This window comes from Leuresthes tenuis, unplaced genomic scaffold (assembly GCF_036924035.1).
Source record: "Leuresthes tenuis unplaced genomic scaffold, fLeuTen1.0.hap1 SCAF_4, whole genome shotgun sequence".
Lineage (NCBI taxonomy): Eukaryota > Metazoa > Chordata > Actinopteri > Atheriniformes > Atherinopsidae > Leuresthes > Leuresthes tenuis.
The window spans coordinates 7,613,366-7,637,297 of record NW_027325358.1 but is presented as its reverse complement, the minus strand read 5'-3'; the positions used below and the strand labels follow the sequence as shown (position 1 = coordinate 7,637,297).

Below are 23,932 nucleotides of genomic sequence, written 5' to 3'. Positions count from 1 at the left end.
AGCAGGGTTGGGCGTGGCAGATTTCCCTGCGCTTTCTGTATTTTTCACTTCAACGCGTAAATGTGTGCGGCAGCTTTTTTCCAGCTATGAGGGATGATGTAATTGAGCTGTATCAGCTGAAATCCACCATTCACGTAAGAAAATACCTGCTAACGCAATACATTAAATCATTAGGTCATAATAGATGCACTTTTTTATAACTCAGCCTTGAATACCGTTAACACCCAGCGCTTTCCTGACTTGTTAATCCTTCTTTATCTTTTTATGATCAAATTATAATTTAACTGCAGGTCTCAGCAGTGAACCAGCCAGCGACTCTGCCTATAAGGTGATCTGTGATTACCTGTGTATCTGAAGGAAACACTCGTTTTTTTATTGTGAGAAAACACCACCAGCCTGTCGACTGCATTGGTCAAGAAATACAGCAAAGCACCCTGCTGAGATGCACAAGTAAATAATTCATGAGGTGTGACTCTGAAAAGAGGTAGAAATGCCCTGAGAGGAAGAGACAGAGTAGGGAAAAGATGAAAGGAAAGAAAAGGATGGCAATGTTGGAAGGCAACATGGTGGGTAGGATGGGGAGCTGGAAGGGTGGGGCAGAGCATCAGGAGCTGTAACAACAGGGAAGGGCTGGAACCTCAAAGCCAAGGGATGTATGGTTGAAAAGAGAGCAAGGGAATTGTTAGTGTGAGAGATGACAAACAGCAGTGAGATGCGGGTGTAAAAGAAGCTGCGAAACATGTGAAAGTTGAGAAATAGCAAATGAAAAGAGGTAATGGTAAAGCAAGTGTGATCCAGTTTAATCATCACTGCAGCGATACAATGAAGCTGCAGTGTTTTTGATGGATCGAAGCTGTTTCTCAAATCTGAATCTTTGTTGCATCTTCTTACTTTTAAACATACAATAACCACTCTTAATCTTACATTTTATTTAATTCCACTAAACTTTGGGGTGTAATCCATCATTAAGTTTGAGGAATCTTTTCTTTGCTTTAAAAATATCAAGTTATTTCTGTGTATCATCTATTTTCTCGTGCATCGTCTGGCAGAGGCTGCTGTTTTCTTTGGCCTATGGGAGTTAGAGCAGTGCCTGTACACAAATACATTAAAGAGTCTTTTGCCTAACCAAGTGGAATAATGGGTGTGAAGGCGGAGAGTGGTACCGGAGATCTCCACTTTGGAGGAATGAAATGTGGGTACTTTGCATTATTCAGTGCTGAGCTAACTGGAAAGCTGGATCCGTCGCACACTTTTCCACACAGCTGGTTTTAAAAACTGGTGGTAGTGGCTGCTCCAGATCTTAGTTTTACTTTTATTAATGTTAATCATTTCTTGTCTTTGTGTAAAGAGAGTGATGATAATAATAATAATAATGAAAAAACAGGCCTTAGTGGTGGCTTTATTATGGCATGACATCTGTTCATCTGACTCCTGCCAACACAGAGAACAAGAGGAACGTCCAAAATGTTCAAATATTCCTTTGATAGAATTCCGCTTTTATTTCAATTTGGAAAAGCATCTTGATATCTTGAAACAATAGCAAACAAGGCTGTTTGTTAGAGAAATAAAAGAGTCAAGTCAAGCTCATTTATATAGCACATTTAAAAACAACATTATTTGACCAAAGTGCGGCACAAAGTAAAAAATGGTACAACAATAACAGCTATGAATAACTACTGCAATAGATAAAATTATATAAACAATAACTATTATAATGGAAACACACAGGATCTGCATTTAACCCGTCATTAAGTTGTGAACACATACAGGGAGCAGTTAAGCTCACACAAAAGAGGCAGCGGATACAGTCAGTGGTGAGCAGATTGCACTCATTATGTCGACAGGACTGAATTTACATCTGTGTATCTGCCCCGAAATATATAGGGAGTGGTCTACATGTTCTCAATGATTTTCTAAAAGTGTATTTCATATCAAGAAGTCATTTTTACTCCCCCGACAGTCTCTCCTTTCTGCTTGCTGTTTCTCTCATGTCCCTCCCACGCAGCCGCTGTCACTAGAGATCTAACCCGGCACTTAAGCAGCACCCAGCTGCAGATCCCTCACAGCACAACGTTGAGCACCACAGTTTCTTTATCACTATAAATGATGCAGATCCCATCTAGAACTAATAAGGCAGCATGGCACTGTCCGGCAGCATAACAAACTCCTGCAAAGAAACTAGTGGAGTCCTACTGAAGTATTTTGATTCAAAGCATTATCTAAAAGTGTCTATCTTAATATATCATCACATATTACATCATCAAAATAATAGCTGTTGTAAGTCATCATTATATGTGGTTCAACCACGCTGTCTTGTTATAAGTTGAAGCTTTGAGAAAGAGACAGTTTCCTTTGTTCTAATCAAAACCTCTTCAAAATAGCCTCTCCCTACCAATTAGCCATCTCTGTGGTCCAGTGAGTGTGTCTGAAGATTATCATACACACACACATGCACACTGACTGACAGCTGCTGTAGAGATAAGATAAAGGGGTGGCTTCTCATTTGTTAAAGGTCAGATCTCAGGACAAACCCCACTTTCTTTAGAATAAGAAAAAGGGCAAAATCAATAATTGAAATTTGTAACCCGGGGCAATATTAACATCATATTGTCAAATCTTTTACACAATGTCAAAACTTTGGAATTATTTGCAGATGTTAATGTCATTTCAAGTGCACAACACCCTCACTGTTTGCTGCTTTACAATAAACCTCCATGTGTGTTTGTGTGGTATTGGAGTAGAGTGAGCATGCATGGGCACAATAATGAATGATATAAAAAGATATGATGATAGAGACATTTTTAGATTTTGCTGAAGACGTTCAGTGCCCCCTCTTAACTTGGAATAATTTATTCATCACATCCCTCCTGACTTGTGTGCGTCTCATTGGCATGAAATTTTCTCCTGGACTTCCAGGACAACAGACCATCTGATAAAGCTCCCTCTTTCCTAAAGATAGTGACCTTTAGTGCATTCACAAGATCAGTCAATGGCACCTGGACTAAATCCGAATCAGCTCTGTTAACTGTTTTATGGGATTGCATTTTCACTATACGTTATCAGTTAATTTTTGCTTTGAAACGATACAGCGATTTCTATTCAGTTGCTTGTTTTCATGGCACCAAAGTGGCACTCATTTTCACTTTAGTATTGAAATATACTGTACCTGTATAGAAATGACACATATAAACCTGGTCATTGTGAATGTCTTTGTTCTCCTTGAGGAGTGTAAGAATGGGGGTGGACCAACTCCCTTTGTTAACACCATTTGATGTCACCAGGAGGGGAGGGTGGACAGAATGATGTCCTTGGAGTCTGACCCTGTGCAAACAAAACAACAGACGGATGCTGAGTGGCACAGGCTTGATAATGATACCCATGCACAGATGTCAGAGATGGCACACATGTAAATTCACATATGTGCTTATTTAGATATGCAGGAAATTATATGCTGCTTAATTCAGTTTGGTACCTGTTTTGAAAAATACACTGTATAAACTTTACTTATTTATCTGTAAAATCTTTTTGTTTCTCATGTTAAATTCAGCCGACAACGAGATGTTTATGTTACTGCATTGAACACCTAGTTTTCTTATTTAAATACATTACTGAATTTAGCTTTAAATTACTTGCCAACTGTTTTAATGTAATAAACCAACTGGGGAAGTTTAATGGGGATGTTCATTTGTTAGAATATGGAAATCAATGTTTTCTTTAGAGTTTGACACATTGACGTGGCAGTGCTGGCCCCTGACCCCAAAATTATCATCTGATGGCATGTTTTTCTTTTAATTTTTTTTTCTTTTCAGTTGCAACTGTTATTTTATCAGCAGGAGAATATCAGATGCTTTGATATGGCATTTCCTGCCATCATGTGCAAAACTCATCAACTATCCTTGTCACATTGTACAATTTTGGCCCAACTTTCAAATATACTGGATCACTATCTGATCTGTCTTGTTGTCATTTATCAACCACTGTTGGGAAATCTTTCTAACACTTAATGCAAGGTCACACACGTACAGATCAGATCCATTCAGTTTAAAAAAACTCCCGTAGTTTTGGAGCAGACTTTAACAATGCCTTTTGGCCATGTTTGTCCTTCACAGACATGTGTTTCACCACATGTTGGAAAATGTTAAGACTTTCAACAAATGCCTGATAAAAGTGGTACAAAGCTCAGGCACGGTGCTAAAGTGTAGAAGAACTAACAAAAATAGCACAAAAACATGGTAGATTCTTACATCTAGCTGAAATAGAATTGGTGGACATAAATTTGGTTAAATCTTTTCTTTCATCTCACACTCAGCAGCACAAATGGCTTTTTCTTCTTTCTTTTTTTGGTCTGGAGATTGAAGGTACTTATAAGCCTGACACTGGAATTTTAAGAATCCATATCATCAAATGCTGAGCCCCATATCTTAACACAGCACTACACACCAACTTTCCAGTTTTATTCTTGTGCTTTAAAGGTTTATACAAAAGGGTTGTTGTTTTATCTTAACTTTGTTTTATCTTAACTTTCTATTTCTGAAAACATAAAAAAAATAAACTACTATAAAGATACTAACTTGTTACTAATGTTTGATAGTAATATCGATCAGATGTAATTTTTGTCTTCCCTTAATTCAAAAGCACACCCCACTGATGGTTTACATGTCTTCCCTGTCTGTGTAAAACCTGTCTTTCAACTGCTTTCTAATTAAATGCTACTTCATCGATTGCCACTCTAATTATGGGCTGCAAGCTCGCTATAGATCTGCCGCCCCTGTAATGCATACGCACACTAAGCCACACATTACATATGCAGCCACACACAAGCCCGTGCATGCCTTCACACAACCCAATTGGATGTTGTTCTGAAAACACTTCTCTGTAGGAGCTAAATATTTGAACAGATTACTCGTCTAAATGAGTCTTCAGCCTCATAGTCCCAGGAGCTCACAACGCACTGACGTTTGGAAATACAATCAAGCCAAGATAATGGAATGCTTTTGGTGTTTTCTAGCCGATCAATAGCTGTTTATGTGTGTACAATGACACAGTACATCAGCCTCTGGGCATACTGCCAGCAGGTGGGGAATAACTCCAGTCAGCACTTTGGGAAAGGGAAAGGATGGGGAGGTGGGAGGGGCAAACACACAAACACACACATACATGCATGCATACTATAGGATGCCTTACAACTGCAAGTATCTGTGTTGCTGATGGAGACCAGCAATGAAGGTGGAGCAGTAGTTGTAGAGTTGTTTGATTGTTTATTGGATTTGAATTATCTCTGATGTATCTCCAAAGTGCAGCGCTGCACGTTAGCAGCAGAATTGGGCTCGGTCTTTACGGCATGGCTGCAGATTAAGATGTCCATGGTGCCTCAGGGGTTGGTGCTAAAACCCTCTATCACAATGAGTTATTGTGTCAAGCTGACAGTCTGACTTCCCATGAGATAAATTGAATCAAATATGTTGTGCACACTGTAAATGAAAAGAAAGAAAAAAGCCTTCTGAAGCCTTCAGTTTGCTGCCATCTATTCCTTGGAAGTGCAGTTTTATTTTTCACATCTGTAACATCTGACCTGAGCTACACTGCCACAACCAATCCAATTTGAGAGTGAACAGCATGTGTGAAAGGATTCTGTCACTCAGCTGCCATTACTGAGGCAATGTCTTTGATCAATGATGCCATTTGATTAATGAAAACAGCCATTACACTGACATGAATCATATCAGTCATTGCCTTTATAAAGAAAACAATCGCTCTGTTAACTTTAGCTGGCCATTTCCTCTCCATGGAATGACAACCTGGTAAAATCATAACCACACAAGGTCATTCTTTGCTCCCCTGTAAATTATCAAATTTTGAATTATTTCATATAATTACTCTGCAATCACCAATGGCTAGTAGTTTAGAGCAAATTACTTTCTTCAAGGGAGGCACTCAGCTGCAGTCCATAGCTAATCTTAATGCAGTTTCTTCATGCTTCAAGGTTTAAATAGATATTGCCTCTCATGTAAGCTCATGGGAGTAAGGTGCTGAAAACTCTATTACTTTAGCACCACCCACCTAACCACATCTACAAAGACAGGAGCGCGGGATGGCTGATAGATTGCTGAAGCAGCAACTAGGCTAAAAGCCATTTTAAAGTCACCTCAAACACAATTCTGTAAACAAACTGGTCAAATAAGGAATTCATAAAGGAGCATTTGAAATTTAGATAAGTGGCTTTCATAAAAATATAAATGTATCAGAAAATGGCCATATTTGTTTTTCCCCCTCTGGGTCATAAGAGCTGGAGTCTATTGGCAACATAGCGGTACACAGTGGAATCACAGGGCTGATACAGAGGCTATTAAACATAATTGCTATTAGGCATTGGCTATTAGACAATCATTCACACTCACATGCACACATACAGGCAGTTTAGAGTTTACATGTGTCTCAAGTGTCAAAGTTGTTATGAAGGGCCATGTATAAAGTCAGTTAGTTCTTTACAACAAAGTGTAAAGTATCTTAGCTTAGCTTAGCATAATATACTGAAACAAAGGAAAACAACAAACCTGACGAGATTCATATAACAGAGAAAAGCTCAATACCTATAACATATATATTTTGTAATATCGGTTTATGTAAGGATTAAACATTATTTCTGATTTATCTATATGGATTATTGCATATAAAGTGGCTTGCTTTATCATGCATTCACACATACAGATTCAAGCACTGCATTGCTGCCCGACGCCACTAGATAGTGATTATAAACACACTGCATAAAAAAAGAAGGTGTGAAAAAAACACAAGTGTATGGTTACATTTTGGTTGAACTAACATGTTAGGTGCGCTTTAAGTCCAGTGCTGGTCGGACTAACACAATAAGCATAGTTACATGCTCTCTTGAGTCAAGCTATGGCTGCAGCTTGACTTGCACATTGAGTTAGGACACTGCCCATGTCCCAATATACACACAGGGAAGCAGAACAAGGTTATTGACTGAAGTATGTGCAACTCTGCAACAAGTGTGAAAGAAGACGTTTAAGACATTCTGCACTTCTAATGTTATCTGTGAAAGATCATAGTACATGTAAGTGTTGCTGAATTCACTGTACAGATGTTGTTTTTAAGGTACTTTTAACAGTGATTTTTTTCTTATGACACTGCTGTTATAAAATCAGGATTTCATCAGAGCAGAGCAACAGCCTGGAAGTACTTTAAACAACTGTGAGTTGACAGGTAGTCTTAATGAGCATAAGGAAAATAAATGAATGAGAACAGATTTGTTGGGAATTTTTTAAGTCTTTATATAAACTTAAACTTATTGTTTTTACAAAAGATGGAACTTTGGACCATATGCACAATGCCTAGGCTCACTTGTGTCTAGATGAGAGTATATATGAGTGATTTGATCCCCAACCTAATTATCTGAGTGTTTTAGTCCAGTTTGGAGAAGCTTGATTTTGTGTCATTTTTGTCTGATTTATATATTTACATGCATCGTAAAAGTCCAGTTTTGGTAGGCCTAGCACAATAGTTCAGTTTTTTCCAGTGTCATGTAACCTATGTTCACTACTGGTACCTTCAAGTGGAGTCAAACATTCTATGTTCATGAGAAAAGCCTTCTTATAAAGTGTGCAGGTTTTATTTGAAGAAATAATGCGTCTCATTAAAGATGTGTCTTATTTTGATAATCTCATTTGTCACTAACCAAAGTGAGCTTCTATCTGATGAAGGACACATATGTTCACACACTTTGGGGTACCAGTTACCTAGTTACCGGTTACGTATTGCTATCAAATTTGGTTAATAACTTCCTAACCCCTTCTGTGGCAAACCAGAAGGGGTTAACCTTTACAACAGTAACCAGATGAAAATAAAAACCATTTGACATAAAACCATGTTTGCATCATAGAATTTGTCCAGCTTGCAGAAGTAAGCTTGTTGTATGTGCCCAAGGGTGTTCACATGAATTGTCTTTGCCTTTATCCTTGATTAAGATGTCTAGTAATCCATTACCACGCAATCCAGTGGTGTATAAATTGACATGATATCCTTTTCCTCACATTCACAACAAACAAAATTTCATAAATATCAATTCAGAATACAAGTTAAACAGTTTTAGAGACCAGATGCATGCACATTAACTGCCAAAGAAGCATCTAATGCCGAGCCAAGTCTCACTAGGAGTTGTGTAAAAAGTGTGGTTCACTTGTCCATAACATAGCAGAATCATAGCAGAATCCCTCCATGTTTGTACATTTTGAGATTGTTATATATCCTTGGGTTGTTGTTTTGCATTCATGTCAAGGTATATATATATATTTGTCTAACCATGTGTTTTGTAACATGTTAACCTAATGATGCGCATTAATTCTAACTGTAACCATGTACTTTCAATGCCTAAGTGCCATTTGTGGGTGTGCAGTAGAAATGTAAGGACTCATGTGTGGGAGGGAAGTAGAAAAATAAAATGGCTGTTGAAAACATTGTGCAGGATAACCTCAAACCAGCAATCTCTTGCACAATAGTGTGACAAATGTCCAATGTTCTTCTACCATCCCCCTTCTCCCTCAATATTAGCTTTTGTAACCAAGTATACACTAGCAAAATGCAGAAAGTGAACATCACTGTTCAGGAAGTCATATGAAGCTGTAGGAAGTCGACGTAAGCTCTATTTGGGTAGGGAATAAAGAAAGGAAAAAGTAGTAGATGCAAAATATCTTTACAGTGAAATAGTTTTGAACTGTGGATCACTGTGGTTATTTCAAGCTCTGTCTCAGTCAGGTAGATATGGAGGGTAAAATTAGTTCCCTATCATGCAGTCTTCGGTCTTATCGGATAATGTTCATCTATCAGCGACTCATATCAGATAGTGAAACTTCTGTTTTGTACATTTTGTATTTATGCACTCAAACTAATAAATCATAGATTTAAAGAGCCAGTGGCTACACAGCCAAAAGTATTTTGCAGTATTCGTTTGAAGGTTAGCACACACCCCCCAGTGTTCCCTTGCTGCTGAACGGTGCACATCTGGATGTTTGAAGACTGCTTTGTGGAGCAGGTGAGCATTTGTCAATAAGGTGGTCTCTGGAGGTCAGTAATCTTTACTCCTCCAACCTGACTGCTCGCAGAGCTTTGTACGGGGAGGAGAGTGTGCCTCTGTGTACCTTTCCAATTTTTTACATTCTCTACTGTACATTGATAGAGAACAACTGAGATAATGGGATTTATAAAAGGGATTTATGTTTGAAAAATGAAAAGTAATACACACTTAATAGATTTGAGTAGCATATGTATATATATGTATGAATAAAAGATTCTGCGTGACTTCTTTTCTCATTAAGATTATCGAATAACTCAAACAGTAATTCAACTTGCACTCTGATGCTGAAAAAGAAAACAGCACCAAACTAATTTTCCCTTATCTGACGAGAAGAAAATTACATGTTGATCCTATCATTTGGGAAGCAGAACCCTCATTTATCCAGTCACGGATGAGATGTTGATGATTCTTTTTGTTCTGTGGGAAAATGTCAGTGATAAACACACAGATCATAAACACTGCTTAATTAAAGCTTACCAAGGTTATCCTCTTATTTGCTCCAACAAATAGTAAGACGAAGTAGAAAAACATCTGACTGCGTTCTTCAGTATTTCATTAAATAATGAGTCATATTACCATGTGTAATATGAAGGGGTAGATTCGATTAACTAAACTAACAAAGAAAGTGGAACATTTTCTTATAAATCATAGACATCTACCTGAACTGTATGGAAAGTGAAAAAAAAAGTCCTGATGCTAATGTTGTTCTGAGGCTGCAAATAAACTGTGTAAAAGTTGCATCAACCCAGGCCTGAAATGTGAAGTCAACAAGGAACTGACCAAGGATTGATCCCTGTGGAATCTTTTCTTTGTTTATTTAGATGTGAAGCAACACTTAAGGAGGTGTGTGGACCTTAAAGCTATGTGCGTCTGACTTGTTTTAAAGTACACTGGCGACTGTGCTTAATGAAAGTCTACCCTGATGCGCCCAGGGGCTCAGAAAATGCAGTTTACGACTCAGGTTGCCGAGCAACTACAATAACTTGCGAGAACTACAATTCGCTTTATGGCGCCACATCACATGATATCAAAACCCTTTTGCCTTAATCATAATAATCTAACTTTTCTTCCTGTCTTGTTTGTTTATGTATGTAAAGACAGAATGATGTTAAAATAGTCAATATAGATATAGACATAAAAAAAGCATAATATCTATCCTTTGATGAAAATTTGGGGGGAAAAAGGAGAAACATAACAACAACTACACTTTTACAATAATGGACACATACCCTGACAGATGAAATAAAGATCCTAAAGACAATATTAGCAGTAAAAGTGACAGAAATCAGTAAACTTTTAATCGCTGGAGTGAGCTCAGAGAAAAAACATGACTCACGGTGGACTTTTTATTACACTTGGTACTTTTGGTACTTAGTAATTCTGAAAAATGACAAGAAATTTGTCAGCATTTTAGCTGCTATTTAAAAAACTTGGTGGTTACATTGGTAAACTTGACACCTAAGTTGCAGCATATCTAATGGGCAAAGCACGCCACACTTTTTACTGTTTTCACAGGTACATTTCTGAGGTGTGTTTTTCTCAATCTGAGCCCTGCACATGCACAGCCATGCATGTGAACATGCTACAGACGCTGACAACCACACCTCCAGAGACCGTCAAAATTTTTTGTGTTGAACAAACACATAAATCACTTCTATAAACATATATAATAAACACATATAAAAGACAAATAAAAAAAAAGTAACATTACCCTACCTCATTGCTCATAATTGGTGGCTTCTGATGATGTCTTTGCTGACTTCCTCAACATGACAACAAATTAATGTGTATGACATGTGCACGACTCAGATGGAGATGTTTATTTCTATATCAGTGGTGCTAAATACTACATCTGTAGGAGAACCCTAAAGCAAAACATTGCCAGACTATGTGGTGCAGCTTTAAAACAACCCATTGTGACTGGAAAGTTGCTGTCTTTTAAGTAGGAGCAGTGCCTGCTAAGCCAGCAGAATCATGAAGTCTCTGAATAAAAGCTGTGCCATAATCACACATCAGCACATCGCCTAACAGCTGGCAACTCGAATCACCGATGATACCTTTTGTAAGGCAAGGAAATATAGATTGGAACAGTTTGGTAGGGATGACATCAAGGGAGGAGTGCAGGCCTTTAGATGATAATTGCTATTGCATTTACCTTCTTGGAGTGATTAATTTGTTTATCAATTGATGAGAGTAAAACTGTCAATAGAAAAAAATTTACATTTAACTCAACAGGCATAAAGCAACGGTGACATTTCCCTGAGAAACTAATGACGCAGGGTTATTTATGGCCTTGTTAATTTAGCCACATCAGCCAGGACCTCAGGGCTAGAAGATTAATGATTGAAATATGCTCTGTCTGACCTCTTAGTTCCACATCTGTTCAGCTGCAAAGGAAATTAAAGTTCACTGAAGTGACCTGATTATGCTAAACAAAAACTGCTCATAAAGAAGCTTGATCTGATGAATGCGCGATGTGATGCTATCTTTGGAAACACGTCGAAGCTTTATTTTGGGTTAAAATTGCAGAACATTTCTGCACCGGCTCCATGTAAGGTAACAGCCAGACAGTGAGCGAGTCTTTCTAATATTCATCACAGACAAACCAGAAAAAGAGACGAAATTAAGCTTTGAACATTATTTTTTAACAAAACTGCATCTTTCCAATGATCAGACCATATCTGTTTCAAAGCTGTAACATATGTAAGAAAGGGAATTCTTAACACAGATACATGAAACAGAATCATCTAAAGCCGATCAGAGGCGCTGCCCTCCCTCTAAAGCATCATCACCATCATAAACTTTTCCTTTTCACATGTGCATCACTGATCTTACAAACTGAGAAAAGTTCTTCTTGGCATCAGATTTGCCTCAGCTTTTTTTTTACAAAGTAAGATAACAAACTTATGATTGAAAGTCTTTAAACAATTAAAAAAGAAAACACTTAGGCAGGACATGGTTCTTCCAGGGCTAAATGTCTAAATTGAGTCATTTTCTGTAGTTTATTTTAGTGTTCTTAAGGTATGTATTGTGGTGCTGTTGATGCATATGGTGATATCTTTGGTATTAGATAAGTAAAAAATAACTACTTTTTTTTAACTCTATACTTTGACCTTGAGGTCAAGAGGCTACGAAAATATAGTAGGAGAAATTTGTGAGGAAAAGATGACCAGCTGCAATGAGAATCTGACCACACCGGGATCTATGTCTGCAATACTGAAACCACAGATTGCTTAATAAATATTGTGCAAAAAAGGCTTTAAATGCCTAATCTAATGCAATCAGTCACACAGAAGCTGTCATATATATTATGTTAGTATATATTATAAGGAAAGAAAAAAGGCAAAAAAGTCACACTCACCTTCCTGTCTTCGTAATTATCCACACAAATCCTAGTTTATTCTGCTGGACAGATATAATCAAACATTGCTTTGAAGGTTGTGGCCACAAGGATTTATGGAACAGATGAGGGATGGTGCAGTGTTTCATATGCTAAAGGGGTTACTAAAGGAAACACTGAAATTCCTTTTCTCAGAATTTTGGCTGCTGTTGAAATAATTCAGGGTCATTACCTCTTGTGGTTGTATCCTTAATCAATTTCTTCTTCTGGTGTTTGCAATCATCTCAATCTTTTAAGTGTACCAAACTTTGTGCTGAGAACTCCACCGGGAGGAAGTTGCTACGTGTGGGATATTTCCCAAATATTACTAATGAAACAGCTGTCTCAATAAAGGATTTTAAATTCATTCTTTCAAGCTCCCGCTTGATCCTCTTATTTTCTTCAACGTTTGTGGAACACCCTCACTATACTCATTCGATCTTCCAAGTGCTATAGATCTTTGCTTATTTTAATAGCATTTGAAGATTTTTTTCTCACAAAAATGCTTTGTCATAGTGTGCATGCTAGATGGAAGGGAAGGGCACAGCTGTTGCATTATGGATTAAGCAGCGGCAGCACGCACCTCTTAAAGAGTCGAGGGAACATTTTAAGACGGGATGGTACACGCGATGCGATCTTAACAGACGTGCGTTAGTCTGCTGAAAATGTGTATGCAAGTCTGTGTTTTCCACTTGAATATCAAGGAGACCAAACAGATGCGAACAATTGAACATTTCTTCAAATTAATGTCAGTTGCCTTTTTTTTAACAAATTGTAAATTGATAAATTATAAACAGATCTAATAAACAAAATGCTGACATTAAAATAGTTCCCTTAATTCAAGTTTGATTTAAAATGTCTCGTGTTTTTCATCAGGAGCTGCAAGCTGCTGAACAAGGTTGCTGTAAGGACACATCCCACTGGGCTGACCTTGTTTTGTTGCTCAGCTGCACTCTCCCAGGCCTCCTCCAAAATATCAAGTCTCAGCTGAACAGCACTCCCTCAGTGTCAGTCAGTGACTCTACCAGCTGAGATTTTGTTGCAGTATTTCTTTACATTAATAATAATATAATACATTATTTATAACGGCCGACAATAATGGGAATTTATTTATGATTGTTAATGTGGACTCCTCACACGTGGAAATAGGTGGAGAGAATCTCAAGGTTTTCCAAATTATTCCCGTCGTTTGACGTTTCTGATACATTTTTATTCATCACAGTCGTCATGAAAGAGACACTTCTTACCCCCAGTGCATCCAGTGCCTCAGCAGTCACATTTTTAGCTCCTCTATCTTTCAAACATTACTTTCTCCAGCTACCTTCCTCTTTGTCTCACAGTGTTTGAGACAGCCAGCCAAAATCTAAAAATACCCACCTTGTAATGTTTAATTTCAATAGTTTCCTTGTTTGAGCATGGATTTTCACATTATACTTTTAATCACTGGAGGTGATGAATCACTCTTGTCCACACTTCTATCTATTTCAGCTAAAAGGGAGGATAGAAGAAGGCCCGGTGTGTGATGTGTTTTGAATATATTACGTGCGATTTCAGGCTGTCTGCTAGTTGGGAAATCAAATGCTAAATCAGAGATATCGCATTACCTTCTAAATAGATGGAAACCCTGGAAGGCTTCATTATTGTAAACTGACAAGAAAAAAACTGTTTAGACTTGGTTTAGTGTGCATATCATTCCAGACTGAAGTTTAAATACATCCATCATGGACTTGAATGTCTTTATTGAACTTTGAATGACATCTTTGTACTGTTATTTTATTCTTTCTTTACTATAATTTCAGCAAAATTATAGTAAAATCACACGAAATGATAATGAAAAATAAGAATTTGGTGCTCAATCAATGCATCAACACACATACTTTCTTTTCACTTTTATGGATACATTTTACAAAATCACAGAAATATTGCCAAAGCCTTTTCACCGCCTGTCAACGATCATAACTGATTGGAGCTGTTAGCTTATCCTTCCCGACCTAAAATGGTTTATTTGAAAACGCACTTTGGACTGATCAATTCACAGTATACAGGAAAGTTCAAACAGCTCAGCGCACATCTGAGAAAAAAGCTGTTGGTGTCATGATCTGTGTCATAATCTGGTCATTACTCTTAGTACCCTCAGTTTCCCTGTCTGGTTCTCAGCTCCATTTCCACACTTGTCTTCTACTCAGTCAATCACAGCTGCAGTCATTTACTCATCAGTATACATTCCCCTTGGTTTCTTTCAGTAATTGACAGATCCTCGCTATAGCTCCTCATGCAACTTTCGGTCATTCGTGTTCAGGTTACATTTTCAGTCGGGTGTCTCAGTTCTTAGTTTTTGTTTTTGCTGCTTAAGTTTAGTCTGCATTTTTTGTTTCTGTTTTCTAAAACGAGTTTAGTTTTACCTCAGAGTTTAGTTTTACCCCCCACTACCCCCTCTCACACACACACACACAGTTTGGATCCTTCTCCTCTCAACACCTGTGACAATTGGACCCATTTCAAAAGAACTGCAAATACAAAGATTACTATCCAACATTTACACATATTAAATAAATGTTTTTTTGTAGTTGTGGCCAAGAAGATCAAAACTGTCACTCTCAGCTGAGTGAAAGCTATTTTGGCTGGTTGGAACAACCGAGGAAACAGGAAGGTACATGTCAGCATCGAACTGTAGCCACTGAGAACCCAGCAAGTTTTACTTCTCTGTGGACTGAGAGGGTATTGAATCCTCTGGTCTTAAGTGTGCAGCTGACCACACTGACCAGCAAAATAGGTGTTAAAGGTGTAGTACGTGATTTAACAGAACACAGTACCAAAATGTAATCGTAGTGGGGCTAGCACCACGCTGTGGGACTGTCTACTTTCCACATATTGGATGGAACAATAATTTGGGGCTGGAACAGCAGTCATTGAGTAAGAGGCAGGGTACATCCTTGACAGGTTGCCAGTCACAGGGGTAAACTAGACAAACAACCATGCACGATCTCTCATAGGGTCAATTTAGAGACACCTATTAAATTAACATACATGTTTTGAACGGTGGGAGGAAACTGGAGTACCCGGAGAGAACCCATGCACACACGGGGAGAACATGCAAACTTCACACAGAAAGGCTCCAGCTGGGATTCGACCAGGAACCCTCTTGCTGTGAGGTGACAGTGCTAACCACCACACCACTGTGCAGCCCTCAGTGAGACCAATGTTTCCCAGTCCTGATCCTCAAGCCCCCTACAATGTATATTTTGCATTTCCTCCTCTGACATTCTTGATTCAAATTAATGGATCTTTATTGTACTTCTGCAGAGCTTGAAGAGCTACTGAGCTTCCTCAGATATCTGAATCAGGTGCGTTGGAGCAGGGAAACATGCAAGGCAAGGGGGCCCGAGGACCAGGACTTGGGAAACACTTCACAACAAACCTGGATACAGCTAGATAAAACAGGCTAATATGAAGCTTTTGGATTAAAGTTTTTCTAATGAAGATGTATGTCGTACAATCGCTCTGCCTCACAGAACAGCTCAAAGAAATCACTGAAAGCCCAATATTGACGTGATATTCATGAATATGATGAGTTTATATACTTCCAACAGGAGAAGTATGTCATAATGCATTGGTTTAAATATGAATACTGATTAAAATCTTAAAAATGTTATGTCCCGTGTTTTTTGGTTTGTGAAAGCAAAATATAATTCTCATATCCTCTGAAAATGGTGACTGAATGCTTATGTTTTATGGATCACTGACAAAGTTAGTGGTGTAATCAAATGGTAAATATTAGGGCTGTAATGATCAATAAAGTCCTGGCTGAAGAAATCTCAAAATGTTTGATTCTGCCCTTTTCACTTGTCTATCTCCTCTAACAAACAACTGTGTAATCAGTATATATTGAAAAAAAGTTAAATGAATTAACCTCCGTTTCTATACTCATTTAGCCAAAAATGCAAAAAATATTTCAATATTTAAATGTTGAATTCAATGTGGACATATAAAAAAAAAACTAAAATATGAAGCATAGATATATTGGATTAAAAGTCACTGTTCATCCAGTAAGTCAAATCAGTACCCTCTAAATGGAATTCCCTGAAAACATTTGAGGAACAATGGTGGCACAGCCCACACCACACAGACTTCTAGCTAATGTAATTGTATTTCTGAGGTTGAATACCCTCAATGGCATTCATCCATCCTCCCAGAAGCTTATAGAATGAGGTCAAGAATAAGGCCTGCAAGCTCACCCTTTGTTCAGGGACAAATATCCTCCTTTCCTCTGTCTCTGCCTGTCTGGCTCTGCTGGATCTGTCTCTGCTATTATTAGAAAAAATTTGCTCTGGTGCCATGGTTAACTCTGAAAACGCCACGTCACACACGTCACAGGCCCTGCCTCTAGAATGACTCAGCATCCTTAGAAAACAGCTGGAGTTGGTCGAATCATTAAAAATACAAACTAGATAATGATTTTCCTTGCTGTAGTTCATCATCAACAGGTTTAGCTGCCACAGGTTTTTAGGTGATTCCATTAACATCTACACAAGCAATACAATATCTTAAGTGTGGCGTAATCGCTCTTTAATTTGCACTCTGTCTCCTTTATTCATCCTCTGTAGTGACCTTTGTATATTCATGTGTTTCTATCCTCTCAGTCTGGACAAGCGTGAACTCTTCGTCTCTGAGAGCAGTCACTCCCCAAGGCTGCTGCAGCTCAGCAAGGCACCAGCAACAGATTCTAAGGCAACGGTAACTAAGAAATTAACACTTTGTTTACCAGTACAAAGACTGAGACATGCATGGCTGCTTTAACTGAGTCAGGTGGCTGAATTATATCAACAGTACTTTGAAAGTCTCTGCTCACCCTGGCCTTAATAGGCATTAAGTGGTTGAAAGATGAAAGATGAAATATGGCAACTTCACTTACATATAGAATGACATCTTGTTAACTGTGGGTAATTATTTGTGCAAGCGGACTCATGCATTTCACATTTAATATGTCTGCAAAGCTGACACCATAGTCTGGTGAGGAGGGATGGCTTTGATCTGGAGAGGCTGACACACTGGTGCAATTTACAGCTGTGGCCTCCTCAGCCTGATTCTCATTGCTACCATCAGACAGAACATAAAGCATGCCTCTCCCTCATCGTAGACCCCCTTTTTTTACTCTACAAAGTAACATGAAGGACATGAAATGGAAGCACTGTCCGTTTGAGAGAAGTGTGCACAGATGATACTTGGTTAATGCTTAAATTTAAAATTGTTAAATGTGTGGGATGTGGCTGAAGCGATGCATATGTATACGTGTTAATGCTTAAATTAGGTGTTGAGATATGTCGGTGCTTAATGTACAGTACTCTGGAAATGTTACGGGCACAGAAATTAAAATGAAGATTCCTTAAAAATAGATTTGAAGATGTGAAAAATACTATTTAATTTATTAATTACTTTTGTGAGCAGAAAAATAAATCAATCAATGTTTGGTATAAGCTCATTTTCATATTCTAAGAGGGGGCATGAAAATGACGGGAGATGTCTCCCTAGCTTATAGGTAAGAATCTACACATGTAAAGTACGTAAAGCTGTTGTGAATTGTTGTATAAATAGAAAGTCATAGTGAATGTTATAATTGTTAGGGCAAATTTCTGGTTAAAAAAAGAAGCTATGGAAGCTGCTTTTGTCCCTGGAAAACTACAATCTGCTCTGACTGGTCAGCTGAAATGGCCTGACCAGACTCCGGCCACCATTTCACAACAGACCTGTTAAAAATCCAATAGGAAGTTGTACTTCCCATTAGAAAGATTCACAAAGTAGAAACACAAGATAGAGGACAGTGATATGTTTGTAGCCCTGTGCAGCTCTCAGCTACATTCTGTGCTTGTGAAGTAGCGGCAGGGTGTCTGAGGTGAAACTCAAAATAGAAAGTTGAAGCACTCTTCAAGTTTCAATTGAAAAGAGGGAGGGTTGTTTCATAACAGGGCTTTTACGGTGGCATCTCGCATCAAGGCTTCTGCCACACCTTCCACTCAGCAGCATTGCAGGGGTATAAATCTTTGAAGAACTGCAACCTGCGTCACACATGTGCACGCAGCTCTGTGGCTGGCCCACCCAGTGGGTGGGCAAGAGTAGAGATGGGATAATCAGAGATGATCCGTGAGGCTCAAGGTCTCAAGGTGTGGGCCTCTGTGTGTGGAGCAGGGATCAGGGTGTAAAGATAACTCAAAGTACAGGAGCACATAATCCACCATCTCTCCATAATGCACATCTGAGGGGTGTTCCTGAGAGGCAAAAGAATAAATTTCTAACTTCAAGAAAGAGGTCAAGGGGATGTTTCTTTATGGCATGTGCTGGTCAAAAGCAACTTTTTTTTCATGGATAAAAGGAGCAGAATTTTTTTCTTTCAAGAAAACTAGAGAAAGTTTTGCAGTATATTACAAGAATAGCTCTCTAAAAAGTTATTTTGAATAAAATCATAAATAATTGCGACTTTGTTTTAGGGTTTCTTGGAAAAGTTGCAACTGTTTGGTGAAACATTTAATTTCCCAACTTCTGAAAACAGCAGACAAAAAAACATTTGAGAGGTTCAACCTTCTGCTGTTTAAAAACGTTTTGTTTGGTTCAAAATGTTCGCCTGGCATGTGTTGCTCGACCTACTGATTATAATCAGTACATGTTATCTGTAAAAACTTAATGGACAACTAAAATGCAACTGAGTGAAAATACAGTGCTTGCAATCAAGGTGACACTATCACCAATCAGACAAAGGTTCTAATAAGTTATTTCAAGCTGCAGTGTTACCAGGATCTTAAGCTCGATCTAAGACAATATCTCTTATATTCCAGCTGCACATCCTCTCCCAGAGTGGGTTTTATATATAAAAGAGAGACAATGCAATCATGTGCAGTTCCAGTAAAGTCAAGTCTTTATTGATATGGTGTCATACAGCAAAACACAAGTCTTAGTCACAGTAAAGAGAATAGCATGTCAACTACATTCAATCTCTATGCTTTTGATCTAATGGTAACTATAATTAACACTAATGAAGAGATAATAATGATTAAACACCCCACTGGACTGAATCATACACATCAAACACATGGCCAGAAGCTGCTGGTGTTTTAAGGCATTTTACATCCTACAGTATCTGTTCTAAAGTATGGTATATGTTTATTTTGACAATGCGTTTTCCATGAATGTGCACTTAAAAGGATTTGGCAGTGCTGCAGTAGTGACGTTATTTTTGGTTTGCAGTGTAAGGGTAAAGGCTTGGCGTTTGCCATCCATTGAAATAGTGTGTACTATAAAATGCTATTAGCTTTTTCTGAAAATGTATTTTCTCTCCGCTTTCCACTTGATTTCAACATTCCATGAACCAAAAAACCCAACTTTCAGATTTTCTGCCTTCCCTTCTGTTATTACAGTTAGATAGGCCACAGTGTAAAAATACAAACACTTAGGACAGTACTAAGATACTCGTCATATGCTTCAAGTAAGACAACCAAACCCAGAGCAGCTTGCTGTACAATCAGTTTTTTTGTTTGTTTGTTCGTCCGTTACTATTCGTAGTGTGAGTGCAGTTTGTCAGGGCTTTAATCACCATGACCAGCAGCAAGAGGATAAGATAGTTGTGTTCAAGCTGGCAGTGCACAAGCAGGAAATAAAAAAAAAAAACAAGCTACAAGTCTCATACTGAATAACTCCAAGTGGTGACGTCACACTACAACAGACATTTTATCCAGTCATGGCCACAGTTAAAAAGAGAGAGGTCAAGTTGTTTCAAACACATCTTGGTCTGACAGGCTTTTGTTGGCAGGGTTGTCTTCAGCCTGAGTGATATGATTCTGGGGTTCAAATGTGCTTCATGAGAGATGGTGCTATGTTGTCTGTTTACTTAATTCATCACACCCGGAAGTATGGATCTTACACAATCTCATGCATTTGTGCTAAAGAATAATTTACACTTCAGTATCTATTGGACTGGGTTGCCATCTTACCTTTTTTTTGTTTTATTTTTTGGCATTTTTTAACTTTCCTCACACTCTGCATCCTTCATAGAAGTTTGTGCAAACCATCCAAAATTTGCCAGCTAGCTTCCCTTCCTTCGTAAGTGCTTCAAAGTGGAGCATCTTTATATTCATAGTATGAACAGCTGGGATCTGTGACCCACTGAAGCCACACCTTTACTGAGTTATAATTATGGTGTCAAATTGAGCCCACCTGTCAGTTACAGTCATTAACAGGTGCTGTGCATGGTGATGCTGATGAATTCAATGCAAGCATGACATCTACATGCAAATTCTGCTTGATTAATACAATATATTTTATCGTTTGGATCATATCTTAATCTTATGGAAATAGCTCTTGTACCCACTTTAACTAATGACACATCATTGGTACGTAATAAGAAGTCTGCTTCCCTAAAGACGTTAATCCTCCTTCGTACTGTTGTCATGCTAAGCTGGTCGGACTGTGGTCAAACTGCTGATGCATCTTCTGTCATTGGAAAAAGTGTGCAAGAAATTCATTTGGCTTTCACTAATGAGACTACACATTGTTTCTCAATAGGATGTTATCTTTAATTATAGTTTATTTTGACTGTTTTGTTATGCAGATGGTGTGCTTCCTCTCAGACCTGTCAGTAATAGTAATATAAGACCAGTAACAGTTCATGTGTTTAGGATATTTTTTTTTGTCAATGTTTGTTTGTGTGTAAATGAGCACCGTAACAATCACACACACACATGCTTCCCTTGGAATGTGTTGAGAGTAAGTCACAGCTTGTGGTATAAATGCATGACCAGAGTTATTATCTACTGTGCATCGGCTCAATGTTGGTGAAACAGATCAGATGGAAGTTGTTAATGTGAAAGACCATAGTTTTGAACGAGATGCTACCTATGTGCCAGTTACGGTTCAACGTTGAGTTTGTGAAAGAGAGAAAGTGAGAAGAGCTGTACTGTATTTTGATAGTGTGATTGTTATAGTAGAGTTATAATGGATTTTCTTTAGGGAACACCTGTGGGAGAGAAAGGGGACGAGAGTAAATACTCCAACATGAAAACAAACCTGTAGATTCTGCACTATTATGACTAGTAGACATCCAACACAGATTAACTATGCTTTTAGAATAGGAGGTGAAGAGATTAAGGGGGCAAGAGCAGGCTTACAGTAGGCTATTAGTTTTTCTGATTGGTGGGGATATCCTCTTGCTGCTTCTCCATCTTCTTGGTCTCCTCGTAGACTTCACGCTGGGCCACCTTCCCACCAGACTTGCTCTGCTGCTGCTCCTCCTCCTTGCCCTCCTTCTTTGAGCTCTTGCCAGAGCTGGTGTAAATGCGGGTCTGGTAGCTATAGCCCTGCCCACCACCGGCACTTATGGAGGAGCTGGGATAGGCAATACCCGTCCCAATGCGGGTCTCCTCCCCTTCCAGGAGTTTCCTGGAGAGAGGGTGACACAAGGAGTTTACAGAGAGCAGACAGTGAGGTGTAGCGAAGGACAGAGGGACAATTAAAACAATAAAATGAACAAAGAAAATTGTGTGTTTTTAAATTTTGCCCTTTCACTTAGGTGTTATCTCCGAGAGGAACTTACCTGTAAGCTGCAATTTCAATGTCCAGGGCCATCTTGACATTGAGCAGATCCTGGTATTCCCTCAGATGACGAGCCATCTCACTCTTGGTGGTCCTCAGCTCATTTTCCAGCTCTATCATGTTGTCCTAAGCAAGAGCAGTAGACCAGGGTTCAATGTTTTAAAAGTCAAAATGATATTCTGTAGCCACAATGCTTGATGCAGACTTCTGTCAACTCTATTGTTTAGCTGAACATCGTGTAGTGGAGAGTTGAAGTCGGTTATGGGTGAAAATGCTGGAAATTTTGCCCTTGTAACATTTTTCAAACAGAGGGACTGATTGAGCGCTATTATTGGACCAAAAATGACTCATTTAGATTATTTGTATGCGTTCAGTGGGCGTTGTCAGATACAGCCTCGCGCGCTGTCTGGGGGAAGTGTTTCAGCACCACGGACAGAGCCCGAAAACCAGACGTTGCCTCTGATTTTATTTATTACTGAGATATTTATATATAATATATTAGAGGGAAACACTATACAGAGTACTCATTAACGTGTAAATAAACTTTCGTGAGGCTGATTATTTAAAAAAATATATATGAATAAAAGCTGCTTTTAGCTTCCATAATTATAAGTCATTAAAAGAGAATTACCTGGTAAGAGCCAATCTCCACATTATGCCTGTCCTCCATCTCTCGGAGCTGCTTTTCGAGAGACTCGTTGGTTCCTCTCAGGCTCTCTATCTCGATGGTCTTGGACTGCAGCTGCCTCCTGAACTCGTTCATCTCCTCCCTGCTGGCACGGATGGCCTCGTTACTCCGGTTGGCCTGCTCAGACAGGTCCGCAAACTTGTTCTTGTACCACTCTTCGGCAGACTGCAGGTTCTTGGACGCCATGGACTCATACTGGCCGCGAATCTCTTTGAGGGCGGAGGTGAGGTCTGGCTTGGACACCTCCATCTCAACAGACACCTGAGCAGCCTGGATCATGTCTGTCAGCTCGGCCACCTCTTCTTCGTGCACCTTCCTGAGGAAGTTGATCTCGTCCAGGAGAGATTCCACTTTCTTTTCCAGGTCCAGACGCACCATGGTAGCATCATCTACATCTTTTTTAAACGCCTTGAGGATGGCCTCCGCCTCCTCTCGGGCACGGAACTCCTCTTCGTATTTCCCCCTGACCTTCTGCAGGTCGTCGTCGATGTTATCCCTCTCAATCACCAACTGGGACTTCTCTCCGTTCAGTTCCTCAAGCTGGGAGCGGAGTTCGCGTATCTCTTGTTGGTAGAGATCTGCCAGCCGGGAGGGATCCGTCTGCCGCTGACGCAAAGCAGTCAGCTCCGTCTCCAGCACTTTGTTGTGCTGCTCCAAGTTACGCACTTTATCAATGAACATGGCAAAGCGGTCATTGAGGCCTTGCATTTGTTCCTTTTCATTGGTGCGGATGATTTTAAACTCATTGTTGAGGACGCTGCTCTGTGTCAGATCGAATGTCTCCAGTGGCATGGAGAATGAACGGCCAGACTTTCTGTTGTACGAGCCCAGGGACTGAACGTTGGTCCGGGACAGAGAGGAGGACCGGTAACCTCCGCGTGAGGACATGCTCATCGGTGTGCGCGATGGAGAGGACGAATAACGGGGAGAATCCCCGAAAATCCTCCGGTAGGAGGAAGAGGAGAACACTTCAGATCCGTAGCTCATCTTCGCTTGTATGGAGACAGTGCAAAGCTGCAGGGGCGTCTCCTTTATATAGGGGGATCGACCCAATCACTAATTAATGCCAGTTGGTAACATCCGGACTCGGTTTCAGATAGGTCAGGTAGTCCGGTGCTGCATCTACGAAACGTCACAAAATACTTAACAATTCTTTTTCTTTGGCAAAAAATTGTCAGCAAAAAGCGTGACATCGACC

The 23,932-nt window shown here is 39.2% G+C and overlaps 1 protein-coding gene across 1 annotated transcript; it reads right to left on the bottom strand.

The window, feature by feature from the left end:
• Positions 1-19,354: 19,354 nt before the first annotated feature.
• On the bottom strand, positions 19,355-23,752 carry inab (internexin neuronal intermediate filament protein, alpha b). Its single transcript, XM_072384363.1, has 4 exons — positions 22,678-23,752; positions 22,048-22,172; positions 21,623-21,893; positions 19,355-21,471 (listed from the first exon to the last, which is right to left on the bottom strand). The coding sequence occupies exons 1-3, from the start codon at positions 23,719-23,721 to the stop codon at positions 21,632-21,634; spliced, it is 1,431 nt and encodes a 476-aa protein (XP_072240464.1). The 5' UTR covers positions 23,722-23,752; the 3' UTR covers positions 19,355-21,471; positions 21,623-21,631.
• Positions 23,753-23,932: the final 180 nt, after the last annotated feature.